The 25149-nt window shown below is 38.3% G+C and overlaps 1 protein-coding gene across 1 annotated transcript; it reads left to right on the top strand.

The window, feature by feature from the left end:
• Positions 1–301: 301 nt before the first annotated feature.
• LOC121377729 (protein FAM81A-like) lies at positions 302–23395 on the top strand. Its single transcript, XM_041505815.1, has 6 exons — positions 302–341; positions 13599–14067; positions 15750–15998; positions 17206–17448; positions 19697–19807; positions 20437–23395. The coding sequence occupies exons 2-6, from the start codon at positions 13609–13611 to the stop codon at positions 20650–20652; spliced, it is 1278 nt and encodes a 425-aa protein (XP_041361749.1). The 5' UTR covers positions 302–341; positions 13599–13608; the 3' UTR covers positions 20653–23395.
• Positions 23396–25149: the final 1754 nt, after the last annotated feature.

The raw sequence follows: 25149 nt of genomic DNA, 5'->3' as shown, positions 1-25149 counted from the left end.
GCTCAACAAGTGCTCCTTGACCTTTAACCTGACACGACCTCCATTTTCATCACGACAGAGGACGCTACGAGATTGCTACTACTTTCTAAGCGAATGCTCTAATGTCGTTAAAAATATTATGTATTTTATTAAAGAGGTTGTTTTAGTTTTGTTAACAATTAGCAGACAATGCAATTAGAAATATAAACAAATGACGTTATATCAAATATGGATTTTTTGTTAAAGAGAGGATTATTACATTGTGTAGTTATATATAACTACCTTCCTTATAGTAGTCCGTCTGATATTTGTTTACAAATGGCGAAGTTTTAGCAACTGGTAATAATAAGTTTGTAAACTTGGTAAGAAAAGTACTTCATTCTTAATTACGGTGACATTTTTATTTGAAATCGTCATCAAGATCGTTTATGAAATCATTAGATAATAGTACTAAAATATATTAATTAGCGAGTCTAGGTTTTAAAATAATAATAAGTTGACACTTGTTGTTCCCGAATGTACATGTATGATAGGGGTCGTGTCAAAATCACAAAACTGGGATTTTAAAACATTGAATTAAATAGTGTACTCAGAATCGCTATATCAATAGTTACTTGAATAAATATATTTTTTAAAAATGTAATATTAAGTACAAAACAGAAACACTAATTTTAATGTGCTTCATTTATGAAATCATTAATTAAATTAAATTTGTTTTGTGCTGCTCCCTGCCTATCAAAGTTGCCTTTTACTTAACTGTTTGTTTTGGGTTTTCTTTTATTCTTTCTTTTTTTTTCTTTTTTTTTTTAACTAAAATTTTTTATTACATGTAGATCAATTTATATTGTAATAATATGTATCAACATTTATTAAATAATTTAACTGTTACACACACACACACACACATACACACACATATATATTATTTTATAAAGTTTGATTATATTCACTGGCGTAGGAAGCGGGTGGGGGGCACTTTTCAGATGTTTTGCTTTATATTTGCTTTATAATGGTGTAAAAGTGTATAAATATAAAACTGTGTGCCCCCCCCCCCCCCACACACACTTTTTGGCATCTTCCTACGCTCATGATATTGTAATGATATGTATTATATAGATAGCTACATTATATTTGAATAATATGTATTACCTTAGTGCCAATGTTATATTATATTGTATCAGTAAGTATTAAATAGTTTTAACTCTTCTATTTATATTTGAATGATATATATATTAAATATTGTAACAGCTGCATTATATTGCAGTAGTGGGTATTAAACAGTTTACCTTTCAAATTATATTGTAATAGTTTGATTAAATTGTTTCACTTACATTATATTGTAATACTATGACATTGTATTAAACAGAGGATAATAAACAAGTTACCAGTTATTATAAAATTTATGTCCCGAGTGAAATAATTTTCAGTTGTCACGAGCTTTAGCCAAGTTTGTTATTCTGTTTATTACCTGAGCTATTTTTTCTCTAAAAGCTTTTATTTTCAACACACATGCACGTACATGTATAGAAATGATATAAACCACTTTACACACTTTTCTGAGTATTACTATAACTTTGTAATTTAATAACGTTCCTTGATAATTTTCAAAAACACAAGTTCTCTTTATTCTGGTACAAAATCTATAATGAATTGCATTAAAATGACATTTTGTTATAAATTTAACACCAGAAACAGACAGCCGTAAACACAAACTCTTTAAACTACATGACGTCATTGTGTGCGTTTGCCAAATTGTGATGATGTCATATTTAGTACCGACAAGGTCATTGCTTTGTAAGTGTCAAATCATCCAATAGTATTGTTCGTTAGACCAATGCATGATAATTTCTCGGTGAGAATTATGATTTTTATTTTCCCCGTTATGAGTTCCACCTTGTAGAATTCAAATATTGTATCACCACCTGCATTTAAAAAGTACCCTGATGGGTACCACACAGGTGGAAAACAAATCATATAGACAAAGATACATTCTTTGTAACATACATGTAGTTTGTATCATTTTTAAACAGACTGTCAGTTGTCTCTACATAGAACAAAAAGTCTTCAAAGACTGACCTGCTCAAGATGTACATGGTTTGAAATCTATTGCTTTTCCTTTGAACCCCCCCCCCCCCCCCCATATATATATTTTTTAAAAACATTATTTGGTATATATATTACATGTCATATCATGGAACAATGTCAAGAATGAAGAATCTTCTTTTGTGTCTTTAAGGTTTTGTTTATCCCAGTTCATATGTTTTGTTTTTGACGGGTGGGATTTAGCTTGTCCACAGAACACTCTCTGAGGTGCCTCGGTCACAGGATTAAACCCCCTTAGGTGGACCAAATGGGTTTTCTCATCCCAGCCAGTGCCACACATCTGATATATCAAATCAAAGGCTGTGGTATGTGCTGTCCTGTCTGTAGGAAAGTGCATATAAAAGATCCCTTGCTGCTAATGGTAAAATATAGCATGTTTTATCTGAAGACCATGTGTCAGAATTACCAAATGTTTGACATCCATTAGCCGATGATTAATTAATCAATGTGCTCTAGTGGTGTCGTTAAACAAAACAAACTTTATCTTTTTAAAACTTTTGTTAAATATTTATCTACTTTTAAGAAATTACTTTATAAGACTGAGTATCTTTTTATCAGTTGTAAAACAAAACAAACTAACTTTTTAAAACTTTTGTTAAATATTTATCTACTTTTAACAAATTACTTTATAAGACTGAGTATCTTTTTTATCTGCTATAAAGAAGTATATATTAATAAATGAGGTACTGTTACAATTGTGGATGGGCGGGATGTAGCCCAGTGGTAAAGCATCCGTCTAGAATCATCAGTGGGCCCATTGGGCTATTTCTCGTTCCAGCCAGTGCACCACGACTGGCACAGGGATATGAACAAAGTATCTGCCCGCTTTAAGGCCTTTTGATTTAACCACTGTGCTATCAAGAAAGAAATGTTTTATTTAATGACACACTCAACACATTTTATTTACGGTTATATGGCGTCAGACATATGGTTACGGACCATACAGATATTGAAGGAGGAAACCTGCTGTCGCCACTTCATGGGCTACTCTTTTTGATTAGCAGCAAGGGATCTTTTATATGTACCATCCCAAAGACAGGGTAGTACATATTACGGCCTTTGATATACTAGTCGTGGTGCACTGGCTGGAACGAGAAATAGGCCAATGGACCCACAGACAGGGATCAATCCCAGACCGACCGCGCATCGAGTGAGCGCTTTACGACTGGGCTACGTCCCCCCCCCCCTCTCCCCCACTGTGCTATCAAGGTCTGCAAGCTAATTTTTAACAAAGGGCAGTTCAAGAATTTATCAATTAGTTGTGGGAGGGGGACAAGAGGTACTGTTTTATGTATATACCCAAACACTTAGGCCTATATTTAACAAAATTTTATTAAACCAATTGGTAATAGAAAAAGATGCAGCAGACCCACAGGCATTAAATAATAAAAGGTTATTATATAACGTTGTTTACACTGTTATTGGGTTGTTGGGGGTAAAACAAATTATTCACAGATCCCCTGTTTTGAGATATATCTCTGCACGCTTACAGAGAAGAGTGGAAAATATTAAGGATATTAAGGAAAAAAATAATTGAACCTGTGCTATACTTTCTTGTGGTGATGTTTAGGGGTGTCAGGTTTCTTCGTGTAGTGTTGGTACTGGTTAACAATGTGTAAGTTTAATGTCATGACTGGACTCGAGAATAATCAAACTAAAGCTCTGTGGCATCAGATTTAGGAAAACATTTGTATTTTAGAAACAGTAGCTTGCAACCATTTGGTTTGTTGACAGTTGCCAAAGCATTACATAGCGTTTCCTCTAGCCTTCCCCTGCATACCAATATCAATAAGGGGAGGACTGGAGGTGATTCAAGGTAAATCTTATATTACAAAACAGGTTATTTATTATTCAGTAACTCTAGAATCCAGGGGCGGGATGTAGCCCAGTGATAAAGTGCCTGCTTGATGTGCGGTCGGTTTGGGATCGATCCCCATAAGTGGGACCATTGAGCTATTTCTTGCTCCAGCCAGTGCACCACTATTTTGTCTATGGGATGGTGCATATAAAAGATCCCTTGCTGCTAATCAAAAAGAGTAGCCCATGAAGTGGCGACAGCGGGTTTCCACTACCACCTTTTGTATACAAGACTGAAAATTATTGTTTAGTCAGTTGTTACAATTAAAATCATTTGATTGGAATAGATATACAGATGTATAATTCAGATAATAAGGTACTGTTCCAGTTGCTTGTGCAAAACTCATAACACTTTACCCTCTCCAAGTGATCAATTGTGAAACAGCCCTAAAACAAATTCTGTCAAAAACAAAGAAGAAAAGTTTAACGACACTACTAGAGCACATTGATTTATTAATCATTGGTTATTGGATGTCAAACATTTGGTAATTCTGACTTATAGTCTTAGAGAGGAAACAAGCTACATTTTTTTATTAGTAGCAAATAATTTTTACATGCTCATATACCACTAGAGTTTCGAGCATGCCTTCCCGGGGCCTCTCTGGATAGCCAGGGGCAAGTGATCTTTTATATGCACCATTTCACAGAGATGATAGCACATACTACGGCCTTTGATATACCAATTGTGGTGCACTGGCTGGAACGAGAAATAGCCCAATGGGCCCACCGACGGGGATTGATCCTAGACTGACCATACATCAGATGAGCACTTGACCGCTGGGCTACGTCCTGCTTAACCTGTCCAAGATAGCACATACCACTGCCTTTGATAGTTCTGGTGCACTGGTTGGAACAAGAAATCACCCAAAGGGCCCACTGACGAGGATCAATCCCAGACTGACCAGGGGGCAGGATTTTAGCTCAATCGGTTGAGTGCTTGCCTGAGGTGCTTGCATCACAGGATCGAACCACCTTGGTAGATCCATTCAACTGCATGATTGGGGTTTTTCTCTCATTCCAACCAGTGTACCACAACTGGACAAAGGCCATGGTATGTGCTTTTCTGTCTGTGGGAAAGTGCATATAAAAGATCTCTTGCTGCTTTAGGAAAAATGTAGCAGGTTTCCTCTGATCACTACAGGGGCGGGACGTAGCCCAGTGGTATAGCGCTCGCTCGATGCACGGTCAGTGTGAGATCGATCCCTGTCAGTGGGTCCATTGGGCTATTTCTCGTTCCAGCCATTGCACCATGACTGGTATATCAAAGGTCGTGGTGTGTACTACCCTGTCTGTGGGATGATGCATATAAAAGATCCCTTGCTGCTAATTGAAAAGACTAGCCCATGAAGTGGCGACAGCGGGTTTCCTCTCTAAATATCTGTGTGGTCCTTAACCATATGTCTGATGCCATATAACCGTAAATAAAATGTGTTGAGTGTATCGTTAAATAAAACATTTCTTTCTTTTTTTTCTTTCTAATGACTACGAGTCATAATTACCAAATGTTTGACTTTGAATAGCTCTAGTGGTGTCGTTAAACAAAAACAAACTTTAACTTCTCCAGTGTAAGTCTAGCATGATGTTTGTGACTGGACTGTATAACTTCCCACCCTTGATTACTCCGTCTTGGTTTCTTAGCCTGTCTACCTGCATCAATAATTGAGGTACTCACAGGAATGTTTGATTTGAATAGCTCTAGTGGTGTCATTAAACAAAAACAAACTTTAACTTCTCCAGTGTAAGTCTAGCATGATGTTTGTGACTGGACTGTATAACTTCCCACCCTTGATTACTCCGTCTTGGTTTCTTAGCCTGTCTACCTGCATCAATAATTGAGGTACTCACAGGAATGTTTGACTTTGAATAGCTCTAGTGGTGTCGTTAAACAAAAACAAACTTTAACTTCTCCAGTGTAAGTCTAGCATGATGTTTGTGACTGGACTGTATAACTTCCCACCCTTGATTACTCCGTCTTGGTTTCTTAGCCTGTCTACCTGCATCAATAATTGAGGTACTCACAGGAATGTTTGACTTTGAATAGCTCTAGTGGTGTCGTTAAACAAAAACAAACTTTAACTTCTCCAGTGTAAGTCTAGCATGATGTTTGTGACTGGACTGTATAACTTCCCACCCTTGATTACTCCGTCTTGGTTTCTTAGCCTGTCTACCTGCATCAATAATTGAGGTACTCACAGGAATGTTTGACTTTGAATAGCTCTAGTGGTGTCATTAAACAAAAACAAACTTTAACTTCTCCAGTGTAAGTCTAGCATGATGTTTGTGACTGGACTGTATAACTTCCCACCCTTGATTACTCCATCTTGGTTTCTTAGCCTGTCTACCTGCATCAATAATTGAGGTACTCCCAGGAATGTTTTTTATATAGCTGGACATCTTTGATCAAGCTTTGTCGATCCGTCAGTGCCCTTTGTTTTCTTACAACAGATATTTATTTATGAGCCTAGCTATACGCCAACAGCATTTCTTTTGAAAGTGCGTCTAATAAAGACAGCCCGGTTTTCCTTCTGAACAGATTTATGTACTGTGTTTTCACTACGGGAAGGCACTTCAATAATGGGGTGTGATATCTCCACGGTTTTTGTAATTGTTTGTTTGATAATAGTGGGCCATTTGTGGGTACCGTGTATTCAGTGGTAGACACCGCTTTACGAATGGCATTGCTGTTCACTTGAACCCAAGACGGATAATGATACGTGTCTTTCGTAAACGGGGAGTTGTATTTTGACTTTCATTCGAACTGTTTTCTGGAATATAGCTGTGGATTAAAAGTTTTCATATTAATGGTGTATTATTCATATCAACGAAGTGTGGTTTCAGTTTGGTGAATAGTTAGTTTTGTGCCCAACATTTTTTTTGTGTTTTTATTTTTCAAGTGAAATCCTCACACAGCATATTCAATCAGGTAATATATGATCATGTACATGACAAGTTATTTACACTTGCAGTGAAACCTATGGCAGACAAGCACCTGGTTTATTAAACTATTCTGAATTTGACTTCTTTGTGTGTGTGTGTGTGTGTGTGTGTGTGTGTGTGTGTGTGTGAATATTTAAGGATTGCCCGTTATTTCTTTTACATTCATTGGGGTTTGAAGAAAACAAATTCATCTGCAAACTATGTAAATTGGCAAAGCTGTTCACATAATATTATAAGTTTGTGGATTTATTTTTTGTTCATACCTAGATGAAGGTAAAGGAAATAACAGACAAATTAAACAGATAATTAAATTATTACTAATACCAATAACATAACACTAAAAGTTCATATTTTATTTTCGATTATTTGTTTGGTTCTAAGCAAAAACGCTCAGTAAGACAAACTACCAGTATAATGTGAGATCATTAGATATAACGTTCCTTAATAATGTTATTTTTACGTTCATCGAGAAATGAACAAACTTGCGTTACTACGGCTGAACCAATAGGATGACGTTAAATTGTAATGAATGTAAGGAAAATTTTATTATATATTTATGAAGAAGAAAAAGTGCTTTTATTCATATTTACCTATTTAGTCAATGTAAACTGTTAAATAATTTGGTTGATTAATAAGGTGGCATCATAAAACAGGTGGCTGTTTAAAGTCATTGTGAATTATCTTAAATATTTGGTTGATTAATAAAGTGGTCTCTTAAACAGGTGGCTACTTAGTGTATGTCAGTACATAGCGTACATATAGTAGATAAAACAAGTGTTTCATTAACTAAAGTCAATATGTACTTTTTTAAAATGATTTGATTGAATGATGAGGTGGTCTCTTAAAACAAGTGGCTGCTTAAGCAGGTTTCTTTGTAAATACAGTGAAACTTTGTTCAGAATCTGAGGCAACCCAATGTGAGTTCTCATGAGTGTTACCATAGTAATTGACTATACAGAAAAACAAATTGCATTTACATTTATAACCTAATCAGTTGCTTCACATTTGCGTTGAAATGAGTTATTATGTGACCAGAATGTCAATTCATGTAAGTAGTGTGTGTCCATTCTTTGATTGGGTTTTTAGGTCACCAGAGCCAAATGATGGATGGATGGGGGATGGATGGATGGATGGATGGATGGACAGGTGGGTGGGATTTGGATGAATGGATAGATAGATGTATGGACAAATTGGTGGGTGGGTGTTTTTTCTTGGATGGATGGATGGATGTGTGGGTTTTGGATGGATGGATGGATGGACAGGTGGGTGGAATTTGGATGGATGGATAGATAAATGGATGGACAAATTGGTCGGTGGGTGTTTTTTCTTAGGTGGATGGATGGATGTGTGGGTTTTGGATGAATGAATGGATGGAAAGGATGTGTGGATATACATATATACATGGGTGAATATATGCATTGCTATAGTTTGATATGTAAATAGATGGATGATAGATGAATGGATTATGAGTGGATGGATGAAACAGTTATATAAAGGTGTCCATAGGTGGATTAATCCTTTATTAAGTGAGGGGTGATCAAAATGGTTATCAGCCTAACTAGGAACAGCATGCATGACATGATTATGCAAGACCAATGGCTACCGATAACCTGAAAAGAGTTAGTTGACTGTCATAAAGCAATGATAATAGTGTCATTGTGCTGCTGTTGAGAAGTTTTTCAATCTGCAGCAAGAATCCTTTTTCATCAGAGGGATCCAGGCTCTACAGCACCACTGGAAGAAATGTGTGGATACACTGATGGATATATATTTATAGATGGATGGATATAGATAAATGGATATATAAAATATATGGATGATGTTGGCTATATTTGATGGAAGGAAGGAAATGTTTTATTTAAAGACACACTCAACACATTTTATTTATGGTTGTATGACATCAGACATATAGTTAAGGACCACACAGATAATAAAGGAGGAAACCCGCTGTCGCCATTTCATGGGCTACTCTTGTCGATTACCAGCAAGGGATCTTTTATATGCACCATCCCATAGACAGGATAGCACATACCATGGCCTTTGTGGTGCACTGGCTGGAGCGAGAAATATATTTGATGGATGAATGGAGATATATGCATGTTAGATGATTGGATGGATAAATGAAGATATATTATTGGATGGATGAATAGATGGAGATATATGATTGGGTGGCTGGATAGATGGAGATATATGATTGGATGGATGGATGGAAATATATAATTAGATGCTTGGATGGATGGATGGATAAATGGAGATATATAGATGGATGGATGGAGATATATAAATGGATGGATAGATGGAAGGTTATATACAAACTTATAGAATCGACTTAACATTTGTGATGAGCTGATTTCCAATTTCCAGTGAATACCATTAATTATCAGCCGGGTGGAAACAATATCCACTTGGTTTCAATAATTCATGAGTCTTTCGGATTAAGTCACAAGAATCAATAAACCTAACTCTTTACAGGCGCTCGTTTCAGACCACACAAATGAACCAAATTGAGCTCAGTTGCATGTAATCACAAACATCACATCAGCGGCTTTATAAGGTGTTCAGCCGAGAATCACAAGGTGCTAGACTTTCTCTAGGCTGTATTAAAGGGAACCATCCGGAGTTTCCAGACCTAGCTAGTCTTTCTCTAGGCTGTATTAAAGGGAACCATCCGGAGTTTCCAGACCTAGCTAGTCTTTCTCTAGGCTGTATTAAAGGGAACCATCCAGAGTTTCCAGACCTAGCTAGTCTTTCTCTATTCCAGACCTAGCTAGACTTTCTCTAGGCTGTATTAAAGGGAACCATCCGGAGTTCCAGACCCAGCTAGACTTTCTCTAGGCTGTATTAAAGGGAACCATCCGGAGTTTCCAGACCCAGCTAGACTTTCTCTAGGCTGTATTAAAGGGAACCATCCGGAGTTTCCAGACCCAGCTAGACTTTCTCTAGGCTGTATTAAAGGGAACCATCCGGAGTTTCCAGACCCAGCTAGTCTTTCTCTAGGCTGTATTAAAGGGAACCATCCGGAGTTTCCAGACCCAGCTAGTCTTTCTCTAGGCTGTATTAAAGGGAACCATCCGGAGTTTCCAGACCCAGCTAGACTTTCTCTAGGCTGTATTAAAGGGAACCATCCGGAGTTTCCAGACCCAGCTAGTCTTTCTCTAGGCTGTATTAAAGGGAACCATCTGGAGTTTCCAGACCCAGCTAGTCTTTCTCTAGGCTGTATTAAAGGGAACCATCCAGAGTTTCCAGACCCAGCTAGTCTTTCTCTATTCCAGACCTAGCTAGACTTTCTCTAGGCTGTATTAAAGGGAACCATCCGGAGTTTCCAGACCCAGCTAGACTTTCTCTAGGCTGTATTAAAGGGAACCATCCGGAGTTTCCAGACCTAGCTAGTCTTTCTCTATTCCAGACTTAGCTAGACTTTCCCTAGGCTGTATTAAAGGGAACCATCCGGAGTTTCCAGACCCAGCTAGACTTTCTCTAGGCTGTATTAAAGGGAACCATCCGGAGTTTCCAGACCTAGCTAGTCTTTCTCTATTCCAGACTTAGCTAGACTTTCTCTAGGCTGTATTAAAGGGAACCATCCGGAGTTTCCAGACCTAGCTAGACTTTCTCTGGGCTGTATTAAACGGAACCATCCGGAGTTTCCAGACCTAGCTAGACTTTCTCTAGGTTGTATTAAAGGGAACCATCTGGAGTTTCCAGACCTAGCTAGACTTTCTCTAGGCTGTATTAAAGGGAACCATCCAGAGTTTCCAGACCTAGCTAGACTTTCTCTAGGTTGTATTAAACGGAACCATCCGGAGTTTCCAGACCTAGCTAGACTTTCTCTAAGTTGTATTAAAGGGAACCATCCGGAGTTTCCAGACCTAGCAAGACTTTCGATTGCCCCCACCCCCACACCGCCCAACAACAACAACATAAACACACATCCTGCTTTTTCCTGTTTTTTGTTTAGTTTTTTTAACGCAGTGTCTTAACATGTTTTAAATATAAACCATTATAGTAATTTATACTGTTTGAACTTTTGCCAAATAATTTTAAATTTTGTTTAGCAGTTGGAAATATTTTTTAAATTATTATTATAACTTATGAGATTATATAGCAATGTTCTTCTTTATTATAACTTTTGAAACTATATTACATTGTGTTTTTTCTTTAGTATTACTTTTGAGACTAAATAACAATGTTTTTCTTTATTATAACTTCTGAAAGTTTTTCTTTATTATTACTTTTGAAACTATATTACATTGTGTTTTTTCTTTAGTATTACTTTTGAGACTAAATAACAAAGTTTTTCTTTATCATTACTTTTGAAACTATTTAACAATGTTTTTATTTCTTGTAACATTGAGACAGTTGCGTAGCAATATCTTGCAAAGGGATGGATAATTTTCCAGCTGTTTTTTTTTTTAAGTAACCTTTTGCAGTCATGATATCATTCTTTCCAAGACTACATCTAAGATGGCACAAACTGATCAATATATTAAGCAGTCACTTTTACTTCTTAGGAGGTTAAGTAACAAAAAACTAAAAATTGTATATAGCATACAATTGTACAGTAATGAATCGAGGCCCCCAACCTTGACATTGCTCTTGTTTCTGGGGAAAATAAATTTAAAAAAACAACAAAAAACCCCAACAACAACAATCAAATGAAAAAAAGAGTAACAAAACAACAACAACAACAGTGTTATGGTTATCTTAAAAGTTATGCATATACAGGAGGACACCTTGGTGATGAAAGCACAGTTATGGAAGTTTTGCTTGTTAATCAGGCCTATAGGAACCAAGGGGGGGGGGGGGACTGGAGAGGTAGGGAGGCACAGCACCCCCACCCACCCCACCCCCCATCCCCCCACACACATACACACACTTGAAGATAAATAATTATGTTTTTGTGTTTTTTAATCTACAATATTTAATTTATTTTTAATCTGGTTTGTCCCTTTTTGCCACTACCTAGTAAAGATTGTGTGCCCCCCCCCCCCCCCCCCCACACACACACACACACTTCACAAATCATTCATATGCCCTGTTAGTTAATTTCCATATAAATACAAGCAATTAAATTAGAAAAAAAACTATACCTGTATTTCTGCAGGATGTAACCTGTTCATTATTAGAGGCAGATCTAGGAGGGGGGCAGGGGCCCACCACCACCCCTAAATTTTGCGATAGTTATAATTTTATTATAATTTAATTTTCATTTTCTTAGGATCCCCCCTCCAAACCTCCCCCAAAGTTCCCTTGGTATTCCACATGTCACTGCATGCCCCCCCCCCCCCCCAAATGGATTTTCTGGATCCACCACTGATTATGTTAAAGAGTAGGAAACTGTTTCTTTGAAATAGAAAGCAATGTTAAAGTTTGTTCTGTTTTACGATACCACTAGAAAACATTGACTAATTAATCATCAGCTATTGGGCGTCAAACACTGTGTCACTCTGAGATGTAGTCGTCAGAGAAAGCCTGCCAAATGTTTCCATCAGCAGCCATCGATCTTTTGTATGGACGTTTCCACAGACAGAATAGCACATACCATATGTGATATTATATCATGAGGCACTGACAAAAATGGGGAAGAAAATCCAGTCAAAGAATAGATCCACTGAGGGGATTCGATCCACTGACCCGAGCACCTCAGGAAAGTGTTCTACCAAGTGACCTAGATCCTGCCTCCTCTCTATACTTAGCTATTATATTAATCATTTTCCTAAACAATGTAATTATTTCAGGGGTGTAGTATGATCTGGACCTGGGGGGGGGGGGTGTTGAATATGAACCAAGTGGACCCTTTTTCTATTCTGTTTTTGCACCACCAGAAACTCCATATGTATAAACCTGTATATTTTAGTTCTGAAAGTGGACCATTTGCTTCATCGGGGGGAGGGGGTTTCGTCCAACACCCCCCCCCCCCCCCCAGCCTACGCCCCTGTATTTTATTTTACATTATTAGTAACGTGCACGGATATCACAGTTATAATTAGCTGGTGCAGTACCGTATTTATTTTGCCAAGACGTCAACTTTTCTCATCTAAGTTACATGGAAAAAAATCAAACATGAATACATTACTATTAGGCCTATTTCTATTTTTTAATAACAAATTTAAAGGAACAAATACATGGGGGAAAAAAGAAGAAATAGAGGATACTTGCCGAGTGTCTTGTGATATCATAATTTATCAGCACGAGTTGATAAAAGTATGAAATCCGAAGATTTTTATACTTTTATCAAAGAGTGCTGATAAGTTATGATATCACAAGATACAAGGGGGTATTCTTTTTATCATCCAGTATTATTCTTTTCATTTGCAACAATTGTAAACAATGTCAGTAATATGGGTTGAATGTCATTATATTTGGCAGCGGTAGACTCGTTGACTAGCAGAACGACAGTGGTGTGATGTCACTAATGATAGGTGTAGTGCTGATACATACACAGTGACATTACAGAAAGAAGCGATATCTCCTGGGAGAATATCGCAGAAGATATTGCAAATTATAGTGCTAGCGATATTTCCTACAAAAGCCTTTAGTGAATAAGAAAGAAATATTAAAACAAAATTTGGAAAATTTCAAAAATAAAATCAAAATTTGAAATAACAGAACTTTAAAAACAAAACAGAATTCAAACAAACTAACAAACCAGTAGTAACCAGTAACATCAATCTTTTAAAATAATTTGTTAAACAACTGACACAATTTCTTTTTTCTAATTTCAGCTAATTTTCAATGCATGTGATTAAACCGAAGCGGAACGTGTTGCCGATGGTGCGGGCACCGTACGACACCTCCCAGGAGTACAATGCGATCCAGGTCGGCAACCAGCGGGACCGGCACGACACGCCCCCCTCGTACGCCCCGCAACCCTCATACGCCCCGCCCCCCACCTACGTCCAGCCCCCCATGCAGCAGCCCCAGGTGCAGACTCAGCTGGTTCCGATAGCGAGCCCGCAGATCGTGCGGTACGAGGGCACGTCGAGGCTGGAGGGTATCGAGGACCGGCTGGCCCAGCAGGAGAAGACAACCCAGGCGCTGATCGAGCGGGCGTACAAGATCAAGGAGGACGTGATTGAGAGCCTCAACTTCACGCACGGCTCATGGCAGGACGAGAAGGCGGCACGCGCACACCTGTCTGATCATGTGAAGAACATCACGGCTGTCGTCAATCGACTCAATCACGACATCGCGGTGAGTAGTGGGAGATATCAGTTGTAGTCTCAGGCCCTAATCACGATATCGTGGTGAGTAGTGGGAGATATCAGTTGTCATCTCAGGCCCTAATCACGACATCGCAGTGAGTAGTGGAAGATATCAGTTGTCGTCTCAGGCCCTAATCACGACATCGTGGTGAGTAGTGGAAGATATCAATTGTAGTCTCAGGCCCTAATCACGACATCGCGGCGAGTAGTGGGAGATATCAGTTGTAGTCTCAGGCCCTAATAACGACATCGTGGTGAGTAGTGGGAGATATCAGTTGTAGTCTCAGGCCCTAATCACGATATCGTGGTGAGTAGTGGGAGATATCAGTTGTCATCTCAGGCCCTAATCACGACATCGCAGTGAGTAGTGGAAGATATCAGTTGTCGTCTCAGGCCCTAATCACGACATCGTGGTGAGTAGTGGAAGATATCAATTGTAGTCTCAGGCCCTAATCACGACATCGCGGCGAGTAGTGGGAGATATCAGTTGTAGTCTCAGGCCCTAATAACGACATCGCGGTGAGTAGTGGGAGATATCAGTTGTAGTCTCAGCCCTAATCATGACATTGCGGTGAGTAGTGGGAGATATCAGTTGTAGTCTCAGGCCCTAATCATGACATCGCGGTGAGTAGTGGGAGATATCAGTTGTAGTCTCAGGCCCTAATCACGACATTGCGGTGAGTAGTGGGAGATATCAGTTGTAGTCTCAGGCCCTAATCATGACATTGCGGTGAGTAGTGGGAGATATCAGTTGTAGTCTCAGGCCTTAATCACGACATCGCGGTGAGTAGTGGGAGATATCAGTTGTAGTCTCAGGCCTTAATCACGACATCGCAGTGAATAGTGGAAGATATCAATTGTAGTCTCAGGCCCTAATCACGACATCGTGGTGAGTAGTGGAAGATATCAATTGTAGTCTCAGGCCCTAATCACAACATTGCAGTGAGTAGTGGGAGATATCAGTTGTAGTCTCAGGCCTTAATCACGACATCGTGGTGAGTAGTGGAAGATATCAATTGTAGTTTCAGGCCCTAATCACGACATCGCGGTGAGTAGTGGAAGATATCAGTTGTCGTCTCAGGCCTAATTATGACATCGCAATGAGTAGTGGGAGATATCAATTGACATTGCGGTGAGTAGTGGAAGATATCAAATGTAGTCTCAGGCCCTAATCAAGACATCACGGTGAGTAGTGGGAGATATCAGTTGTAGTCTCAGGCCCTAATCACGACATCGCGGTGAGTATTGAGAGATATCAGTTGTAGTCTTACGTCCTAATCACGACATCGCAGTGAGTAGTAGGAGATATCAGTTGTAGTCTCAGGCCCTAATCACGACATCGCGGTGAGTAGTGGGAGATATCAGTTATAGTCTCAGGCTCTAATCTCGCCGACCACGTGAAGAACATTACCACCATCATTGTCAATGAACTTAATCAGAACATCGCGGTGATTGGTGGAAGATATAAAATGTTACCTTGGAGATTTGTTTTTTAAAGTTATGTAAATAAATATTTATAGTCTTTCCCACAGGTAGTGGCTTTATTAATACTATGGAATTTACTACAAGCTATTTATTGCTGAGCCAAACGTTTTTCATGGTACATTTTTTAACAGAAGAGAATCTCTCTAAAGTGGATACCCTTTAAACCATGATGTCTCCTGTTAACAGGTGTTGGAGGAGTCTATCAAGGTGCGTGACAGTGCGTCGGTAGGGACGAACCACGCGGTCAAGAACCTCGAGTCGCACCACGTCCAGAGTCTGTCCGACCTGCGTGGCCGAGTTGTCCGGTGCGACACGTCCATTGCAAAGCTCGCACAGGACATGCGTGTTGTCATGGACTCGTGTCGGATTCTTTCTAACCAGCAGCAGGAGCTACAGACGAGGATCATGGAGAGGATGCATGGAATAGAGGGACAGGTAAATAGAGGGACGGGTAAATAGAGGGATTGGTAAATAGAGGGATTGGTAAATAGAGGGACTGGTAAATAGAGGGACAGGTAAATAGAGGGACGGGTAAATAGAGGGACAGGTAAATGGATTGGTAAATAGAGGGATGGGTAAATAGAGGGACATGTAAACAGAGGGATGGGTAAATAGAGGGACAGGTAAATAGAGGGACGGGTAAATAGTGGGACGGGTGAATAGAGGGACTGGTAAATAGAGGCACAGGTAAATAGAGGGATGGCTAAATAGAGGGACTGGTAAATAGTGGGATGCATAAATAGAGGGACAGATAAATAGAGGGATGCATAAATAGAGAGACGGTTAATAGAGGCACGGGTAAATAGAGGGACAGGTAAATAGGGGAACTGGTAAATAGAGGAACTGGTAAATAGAGGGATGGGTAATAGATAGATGGGTAAATAGTGGGACGGGTAAATAGAGGGATGCATAAATAGAGAGACACATAAATAGAGGGACTGATAAATAGAGGGACTGATATAGTTTTATGACTTCTTACTTTATAAAGGGCAGAACGTAGCCCAGTGATAAGGCACTAGTCTAATGCACGGTTGGTCTCCGGACCCATTGGGCTATTTCTCATTCTAGCCAGTGCACCACAACTGGTATATCAAAGGCCGTGGTATGTGCTGTTCTGTGTGTGGGATTGTGCATATAAAAGATCCGTTGCTACTAATGGAGAAATGTAGCGGATTTCCTTTGAAGACTAAGAGTGACAATTACCAAACGTTTGACATTCAATAGCCGATGATTAATAAATCAATGTGCTCTAGTGGTGTCGTTAAACAAAACAAACTTTAACTTTCTTACTTTAATAATTTTCAGTTGTCACAATTATTTCCTGTGGGACATAAACATGATACGGAATGGTAGCTCATTTAATATCCTATTTAATACCCATTAATCGATTTCAATTTCAACTTGTTTGATTAACGTTGCAGTAGTGCATCAAGTCATCTGATGTCATCATATGACGTTGATGTGTTACGTCTCACCTGACATTCTAGTTGGACGTACCACTTTGATATGTACCAAGATATTTTTAACCATCTGGGTAATAATAAAAGTTGTATATAATTCAATCTTAATAAATCAATGTCCTCCAGTCATTTATCCTGTGATTCATCCTGTGATTCATCCTGTGATGATCTTGTTGTTCCAGCTGGTTCAGATCACGAGTCACATCGAGCGCACGTCAGGAGAGAGTAAGATAAAGCTGAGACACCTGGAGGGCGACACAAACCAACACCTGACGATGCTCGACGTGAAGACGCGCCAGCTCATCGAGGACCTCAAGAACATGGTCACCAATGTCTCCATGACGACCGACATCGAGCGCGAGCGGCTCGAGCAGAGGATTATCTCACTCATAGAGAAGGCGGGGGCAACGCGTGACATCATGATAGTAAGATTACGTGATATTTAGAACAGAGGGTCATCTCACTGAGAGAGAAGGCGGGGGTCAACACGCGACATCATGATAGTAAGATTACGTGATATTTAGAACAGAGATCCATCTCACTCATAGAGAAAGCGGGGTCAACACGCGACATCACGGTAGTAAGATTATGTGATATTTAGAACAGATCCATCTCACTCATAGAGAAGGTGGGGTCAACACGCAACATCATGGTCACCAACGTCTCCATGACGACCGACATTGAGCGCGAGCGGCTCGAGCAGAGGATTATCTCACTTATCGAGAAGACGGGGTCAACACGCGACATCATGATAGTAAGATTACATTATATTTAGAACAGAGATCCATCTCACTGATAGAGAAGGCGGGGTCAACACGCGACATCATGATAGTAAGATTACGTGATATTTAGAACAGAGATCCATCTCACTGATAGAGAAGGCGGGGTCAACACGTGACATCATGATAGTAAGATTACGTGATATTTAGAACAGAGATCTATCTCACTCATAGAGAAGGCGGGGTCAACACGAGACATCATGATAGAAAGTTATGTGATATTTAGAACAGATCCACTCACTTATAGAGAAGGCAGGGTCAACATGCGACATCATGATAGAAAGATTACATGATATTTAGAACAGAGATCCATCTCACTCATAGAGAAGGCGGGGTCAACACGCGACATCATGATAGTAAGATTACGTGATATTTAGAACAGAGATCCATCTCACTCATAGAGAAGGCGGGGTCAACACTCGACATCATGATAGTAAGATTACGTGATATTTAGAACAGAGATCCATCTCACTCATAGAGAAGGTGGGGTCAACACGCGACATCATGATAGTAAGATTACGTGATATTTAGAACAGAGATCCATCTCACTCAAAGAGAAGGCGGGGTCAACATGCAACATCACGATAGTAAGATTACGTGATATTTAGAACAGAGATCCATCTCACTCATAGAGAAGGCGGGGTCAACACGCGATATCATGATAGTACGGTTATGTGATATTTAGAACAGAGATCCATCTCACTCATAGAGAAGGCGGGGTCAACACGCGACATGATAGTAAGATTATGTGATATTTAGAACAGAGATCCATCGCATTCTTCTTCTGAACCATTTGATGAATCAATGAAGGACAAGTTTCCTTATTGAGGACAGTGGAGTATAATTGGACAGCGCCCTCAATAGTTTAAGAAGTAGCAGGCTACAACAGTGATGATAGCAGGGGGCAAAGCGGGGGGTCTGGGGGCCCTCCCCGAGAAACATTTGAAAAATCGAACCTCTGAGATGCATTCTCATGGCCTCTGTTAGTGCAAATCAGTCACTAGGCGGCGGCAAAAGCTGTTTCAGGCGGCGATTTGCCGCCGGAGACCGGGTACTTTTGAGGGCTCTGTAATTGGAGTTACTTCCTTGCTAGGTGATTTTATTGTATAAGATGCTTTGTGGCACTTACATGAAAGCAGAAGTAGGAATAACGGTTTTTACTTGTTATTAGGAGCACAAAGTGTACAGTGAAATAGATTAAAACCACATAGCTCATGATTAACAGTTCTTTATTGAAACTTTGAGCAATTACTGAGTTAGCCTGTAAGATGTGTTCTGTGTTACAGGAGAAGGTGGATGACAACCACAACCTGCAGGAAACTCGCATCCAGAAGTTATTTATTGTATTATTTAGTTAACCTGTAAATGTGTTCTCTGTTACAGGAGAAGGTGGATGACAACCACAACCTGCAGGAAACTCGCATCCAGAAGTTATTTATTGTATTATTTAGTTAACCTGTAAGATGTGTTCTGTGTTACAGGAGAAGGTGGAGAAGAAGGTGGATGACAACCACAACCTGCAGGAAACTCACATCCAGAAGTTATTTATTGTATTATTTAGTTAGCCTGTAAGATGTGTTCTGTGTTACAGGAGAAGGTGGATGACAACCACAACCTGCAGGAAACTCACATCCAGAAGTTAATTATTATATTATTTAGTTAACCTGTAAATGTGTTCTGTGTTACAGGAGAAGGTGGATGACAACCACAACCTGCAGGAAACTCACATCCAGAAGTTATTTATTGTATTATCTAGTTAACCTGTAAATGTGTTCTGTGTTACAGGAGAAGGTGGAGAAGAAGGTGGATGACAACCACAACCTGCAGGAAACTCGCATCCAGAAGTTATTTATTGTATTATCTAGTTAACCTGTAAATGTGTTCTGTGTTACAGGAGAAGGTGGAGAAGAAGGTGGATGACAACCACTACTTGCAGGAAAGTCGCATCCAGAAGCTTGAGGAGTCCTTACTGGAAGAACGAGCCCATGTTTCGGAACTACAGGCCGTGAGTTTCACTCTGCTTAGTTGGTGAAAAGAATGTTTATTTTTAACAACACTTTATAAAAATTTAAACTATGACTTACACAATTAATTACAGTATAATATAATTATATAATGAACTTAATATAAGGTTTAAAACATTGATTTAGTATTGTAACTCAAAATGAATTCAACTACTGTAATGTTTTCATGTCTTGTTATTTCAGGTAATTTTATTCAGTATGCAATATGTAATTTTATTCAATATGTTATATATAATTTTATTCAATATGCAATATGTAATTTTATTCAATATGGAATATGTAATTTTATTCAATATGTAATATGTAATTTTATTCAATATGTAATATGTAATTTTATTCAATATGTAATATGTAATTTTATTCAATTACGGATTGTTTGTTATTTCTTTTATGTTCATTGGAGTATGAACAAAACAAAAACCCCACAAACTTTTACGTTCATTGAAAAATGATCAAACTCTCGTTGCTACTTCTAGACCAATGGGATGACGTTATATTGTAATGAATGTAAGAGAAATTTAATTAGTATGTAGAATATCATTTTATATTATGTGTTAAAATTTGTCTGGAATCTCTTACTTCACATTAATTTTATTATTTATCTGTTTAGCAAATTGAATCACATCTGCTTTCCAAACTGGACTCTGACTTCCGGCGACAGCATGAGGAGATCGCGAAGTTGAAGCGTGAGTGTCGGGAGGGTTTTTCCACCGTCCACGAGAGCATCAGCAACATGAAGTTGGTGGTTGAGGGAAAGAGGAAGTTACTGGAGGACCAGCTCAGGAAGGAAATCAGCCAGATCAGGAAGATGATCGTGTTGGTCTAGATTGAATTAATATCTCATTTCGTTGATGACTGGACGTTCAGGACAGACAGGCCAGTGTTAAGTAGTCATCCAGCATGCTAAAGTCAAACAGTCGCCTGTGTTAAGTAGTCGTCAGTGCAGCTAAATTCAAAAGGTGGCCGGCTTTTACAGGGCTCACACTGGAAAGAAAGTTATTTTAAACTGGCAAATTTAAACAATATAACAATATATTATTAGCCAAATACTAAGAGCAAATTTTCGAAGCCTGTTTTTTTTTTTTTTAAATGCAGGTTAATGCATATAGTTACATGTGCGTAAGAGGAAAAACAGGCTTCGTAAATTTGGCCCTAAATGCTTTAGCCACTTTATATAAAAATGTGAAGCTGGCTAATTGGGCTGTGGGCAGGGTGAGACGTGTCTCTTAGCCACCTTATATAATAATGTGACGCTGGCTAATTGGGCTGTGGGCAGAGTGAGACATGTGTCTCTTAGCCACTTTATATAATAATGTGACACTGGCTAATTGGGCTTTGGGCAGAGTGAGACATGTGTCTCTTAGCCACCTTATATAATAATGTGACGCTGGCTAATTGGGCTGTGGGCAGGGTGAGACATGTGTCTCTTTTGATACTGTAGGTAGTTGTTGTATCAGATGATTTGGTGCATGATGTCATAATGTTTCAGTCAGAGTTACTTCCCTTGGAAAAATTGTGTTTCAGAATAATAACAAATTAGATAATTTTTCATAATACTATATTATCTGTGAATTTAATTGTTTTCTGGCATTTAAGTTTATAACAACAAAAAAATCAGGTTTTAATATTTGGGGTTTTAATTGGGGGAAATTCAGACTCATTCCCTAATGTTTCACATTTGTAAAGCGGTACTTGAAATCCACCAAAAGACTTGGAGATAACTGCCATTTTTGAGTTGAATAATTGTTAATACCATACTGTGACACTGACATTTATCATGTCTTGTTAATTAAAATGTACATAGTACATTTTGATAAGCTGGTACACTTTTATGCAAAGCAACATGTTGTATTCATAATTTAAACATATGCAATAAAAAAAATTACAAATGGGATGACCTTTAGGTTTCAGAACAGGACATGAATGGATTACAACAACTTTTTGGTGGGTGATTTTATTCTTTTAATAAAAAAACCAAAAAAGAACCCTAAATAACTGATAACATATTTTTTTTAGAAATATCTTGTTTGTCTATAGACATATATGAATGACTGACATTGACTGTGTGGCAGACACAAAATTATTAAAAGTTATGTGGAAGACAAAATCCCATCAGACTGAGTTGTAAGAGACCTAAAATTCATTGCTCGGGGTAGACATGAGACAATTTAATTAAAAATCAGCTTGTAGGAAACATTTGTTTAAATAATAATCATTTGTTGGTGAGATTGTTTTGGGGTCAATTTATAGAGGTATAACAGTCATGAATTACATAGTATAACGAAGTGAATTTAAACTAAATTTGTGACTGTTATATATCGATATATTCACACACAAAATTACAAACAATTCTTATAATTACAAACAACATAAATTATTTAATGCACACAAATCAGTTTATAAGTCCTTTCCATGATGTCCCAGTTGACGTAATTACATCCCATGTGATGTAACGATATCCCATTTGATGTAATAATGTTCCATTTGACATTATGACATCCCATTTGATGTAATGACATCCCATTTGACGTTATGGCATCCAGTTTGGTGTCATGACATCCCATTTGATGTAATGACATCCCATTTGATGTCATGACATCCCATTTGATGTAATAACGTTCCATTTGATGTCATGACATCCCATTTGACCTAATAACGTCCTATTTAACATAATGATGTCCCATTTGACGTTATGACATCCCATTTGATGTTATGATGTCCCATTTGACATAATGACATTCCATTTAACGTAATGACATCTCATTTGACATAACGATGTCTCATTTGACATAATGGTGTCCCATTTGACGTAATGATATCCCATTTGACATAATTACTCCATTGTTTTTAGTTCAGCAAAGTCTTCCAATCATCAGAATAGTATAAATCATGTACTGGTAAGAAAAGATTTCTTTGAAATCTCATACACTCTTAAACAACAGTTTGGGGAAGTTATGAATGGTATATAAAATCAAACATTTTAGGAAGTAGTTAGTTTAAAATATTACCTTTTTTATGTATAGCTTACTGTTGCTAGATAACTAGTGAACAGACAGTTCTATTAGTACTTTATACATGTAGCTTACTATTGACAGAAATTCAGGGAGGGCTGTTGCAAAACTGATCATGTGTAAGGGTTGGGTTTTATTTTTTAATATACCCATATTGACGAAATATACATTTATTTCAGTCATGTCCCACGTGTGATAAATTTTGGAAAAGCCCTAATTAAACGTTTGATTAAAATTGATAGTAGTCTCCCATTAGTGAAGTTAGCTCATTCATACCTTATGCAAAACATTGATTAACATATCACAAATGTGAGAATATTTTTGAAATAAAGTTTTTGTATTGTTATCCAACAATGGGAAGTTACAGGATGACTGATGTATTTTGTTCTCTTTCATGTCCAAGCATTGCTTGCTGTTGGGTACTAGTCAGATGACCACAGAAAGAAAAAAAAGAAAAAAAAGTTTTATTTAACGATGCACTCAACACATTTTATTTACGGTTATATGGCATCAGACATATGGTTAAGGACAACATAGATATTGAGAGAGGAAACCTGCTGTCGCCACTTCATGGGCTACTCTTTTCGATTAGCAGCAAGGTTTCTTTTATATGCACCATCCCACAGACAGGGTAGTACAATCCACGGCCTTTGATATGCCAGTCGTGGTGCACTGGCTGGAACGAGAAATAGCCCAATGGGCCCACTGATGGGGATCGATCCCAGACTGACCGCGCATCAAGCGAGTGCTTTACCACTGGGCTACGTCCCACCCCAGAAGGCCACACACTACTTAATGCTCAAGTAAAAAAAAATTTATATGAATTTTGGTGGCGATTTAAGGGATCATGACTGAAAATCTACGGATTTAAAATATTTGTTTTTACAAATTGAGAGACATAGTTAATCTTTTCAGAAGGTTGAACACTGTGGTGGCAGCCATTTCCCACCCCCCTGCTAGCTAAACACAAATATCTACAAGTCAAAGTTTTCTCATCAAAAATATTTTCAAGATCAAAATATGATAGTTGTGCAAATTTCATGTTGACATGTATTAAATGTTATATCTAGTGTATGTGTTAGCATTTATTTTTTTAAAATTTAAATGTAAATAATTAGGACCAGATTAGTATTTTTTATAACTACATTATTTCTTGTTGTCACTCATGTTTTTATGACATATTTATACACCCATTTTTATATGCTCATTTATTGTGGAATATTTCACCATTACTCTATGATTTACATCTTGTTAGCAATGCCAAATGTATAAAGTGATTACTTGTTTCTTAACATTAAAGATAAATTACGTACAGATGTTCATGTGATTGTGTGTACTGTATAGGGCTACTCTGAGAACACTGTTGCAAATATTTCATTTATATTTCTATACTCAACAAAATTAATTAAGAGACAAGTAAACTTATTAGTAATATTTTGCTAGTGTTATATTAAGTTATCAAGTTTTAATCACAAGATGGTTTATAAACTAAGTTTGATATAATTTGTATCAATGATACAAGCTTTACATGCTTTGTAAAACCAATAACAAATGTATTTTGTAACATATCTAAAGAAAAATGCCTAAAATATCTACTTGCTCTTAATGATGACCAGCCTCGGTGGCGTCGTGGCAGGCCATCGGTCTACAGGCTGGTAGGTAATGGGTTTGGATCCCAGTCGAGGCATGGGATTTTTAATCCAGATACCGACTCCAAACCCTGAGTGAGTGCTCCGCAAGGCTCAATGGGTAGGTGTAAACCACTTGCACTGACCAGTGATCCATAACTGGTTCAACAAAGGCCATGGTTTGTGCTATCCTGCCTGTGGGAAGTGCAAATAAAAGATCCCTTGCTGCTAATCGGAAGAGTAGCCCATGTAGTGGCGACAGCGGGTTTCCTCTCAAAATCTGTGTGGTCCTTAACCATATGTCTGACGCCATATAACCGTAAATAAAATGTGTTGAGTGCGTCGTTAAATAAAACATTTCTTTCTTTCTTTTGCTCTTAATGACTTTTGTAGAGTATATAAGTTGAGTCTAATGATGTCATACTGGCCTCAGTGGTGTTGTGGTTAAGCACTGGGCTTTAGGCTGCTAGGTATTGGGTTCACATCAGCTTCCACCAGAATGAGTTTTAACGACCCAATAAGACCACTACACCAACTTCTCTCTCACTAACCACTAACCCTCTGTCCTGGACAGACAGCCCAGATAGCTGAGGTGTGTGTGCCCACAACAGAGTGCTTAAACCACAGGCTACAGAGAATTGAACGTTTGTGACGGGGGAAGGGAAACTCGTTTAACGTGCCCAT

This window comes from Gigantopelta aegis, chromosome 2, assembly GCF_016097555.1.
Source record: "Gigantopelta aegis isolate Gae_Host chromosome 2, Gae_host_genome, whole genome shotgun sequence".
Taxonomy (NCBI): domain Eukaryota; kingdom Metazoa; phylum Mollusca; class Gastropoda; order Neomphalida; family Peltospiridae; genus Gigantopelta; species Gigantopelta aegis.
The sequence above is the reverse complement of the archived record's forward strand: the minus strand, read 5'-3'. Positions and strand labels throughout refer to the sequence as shown.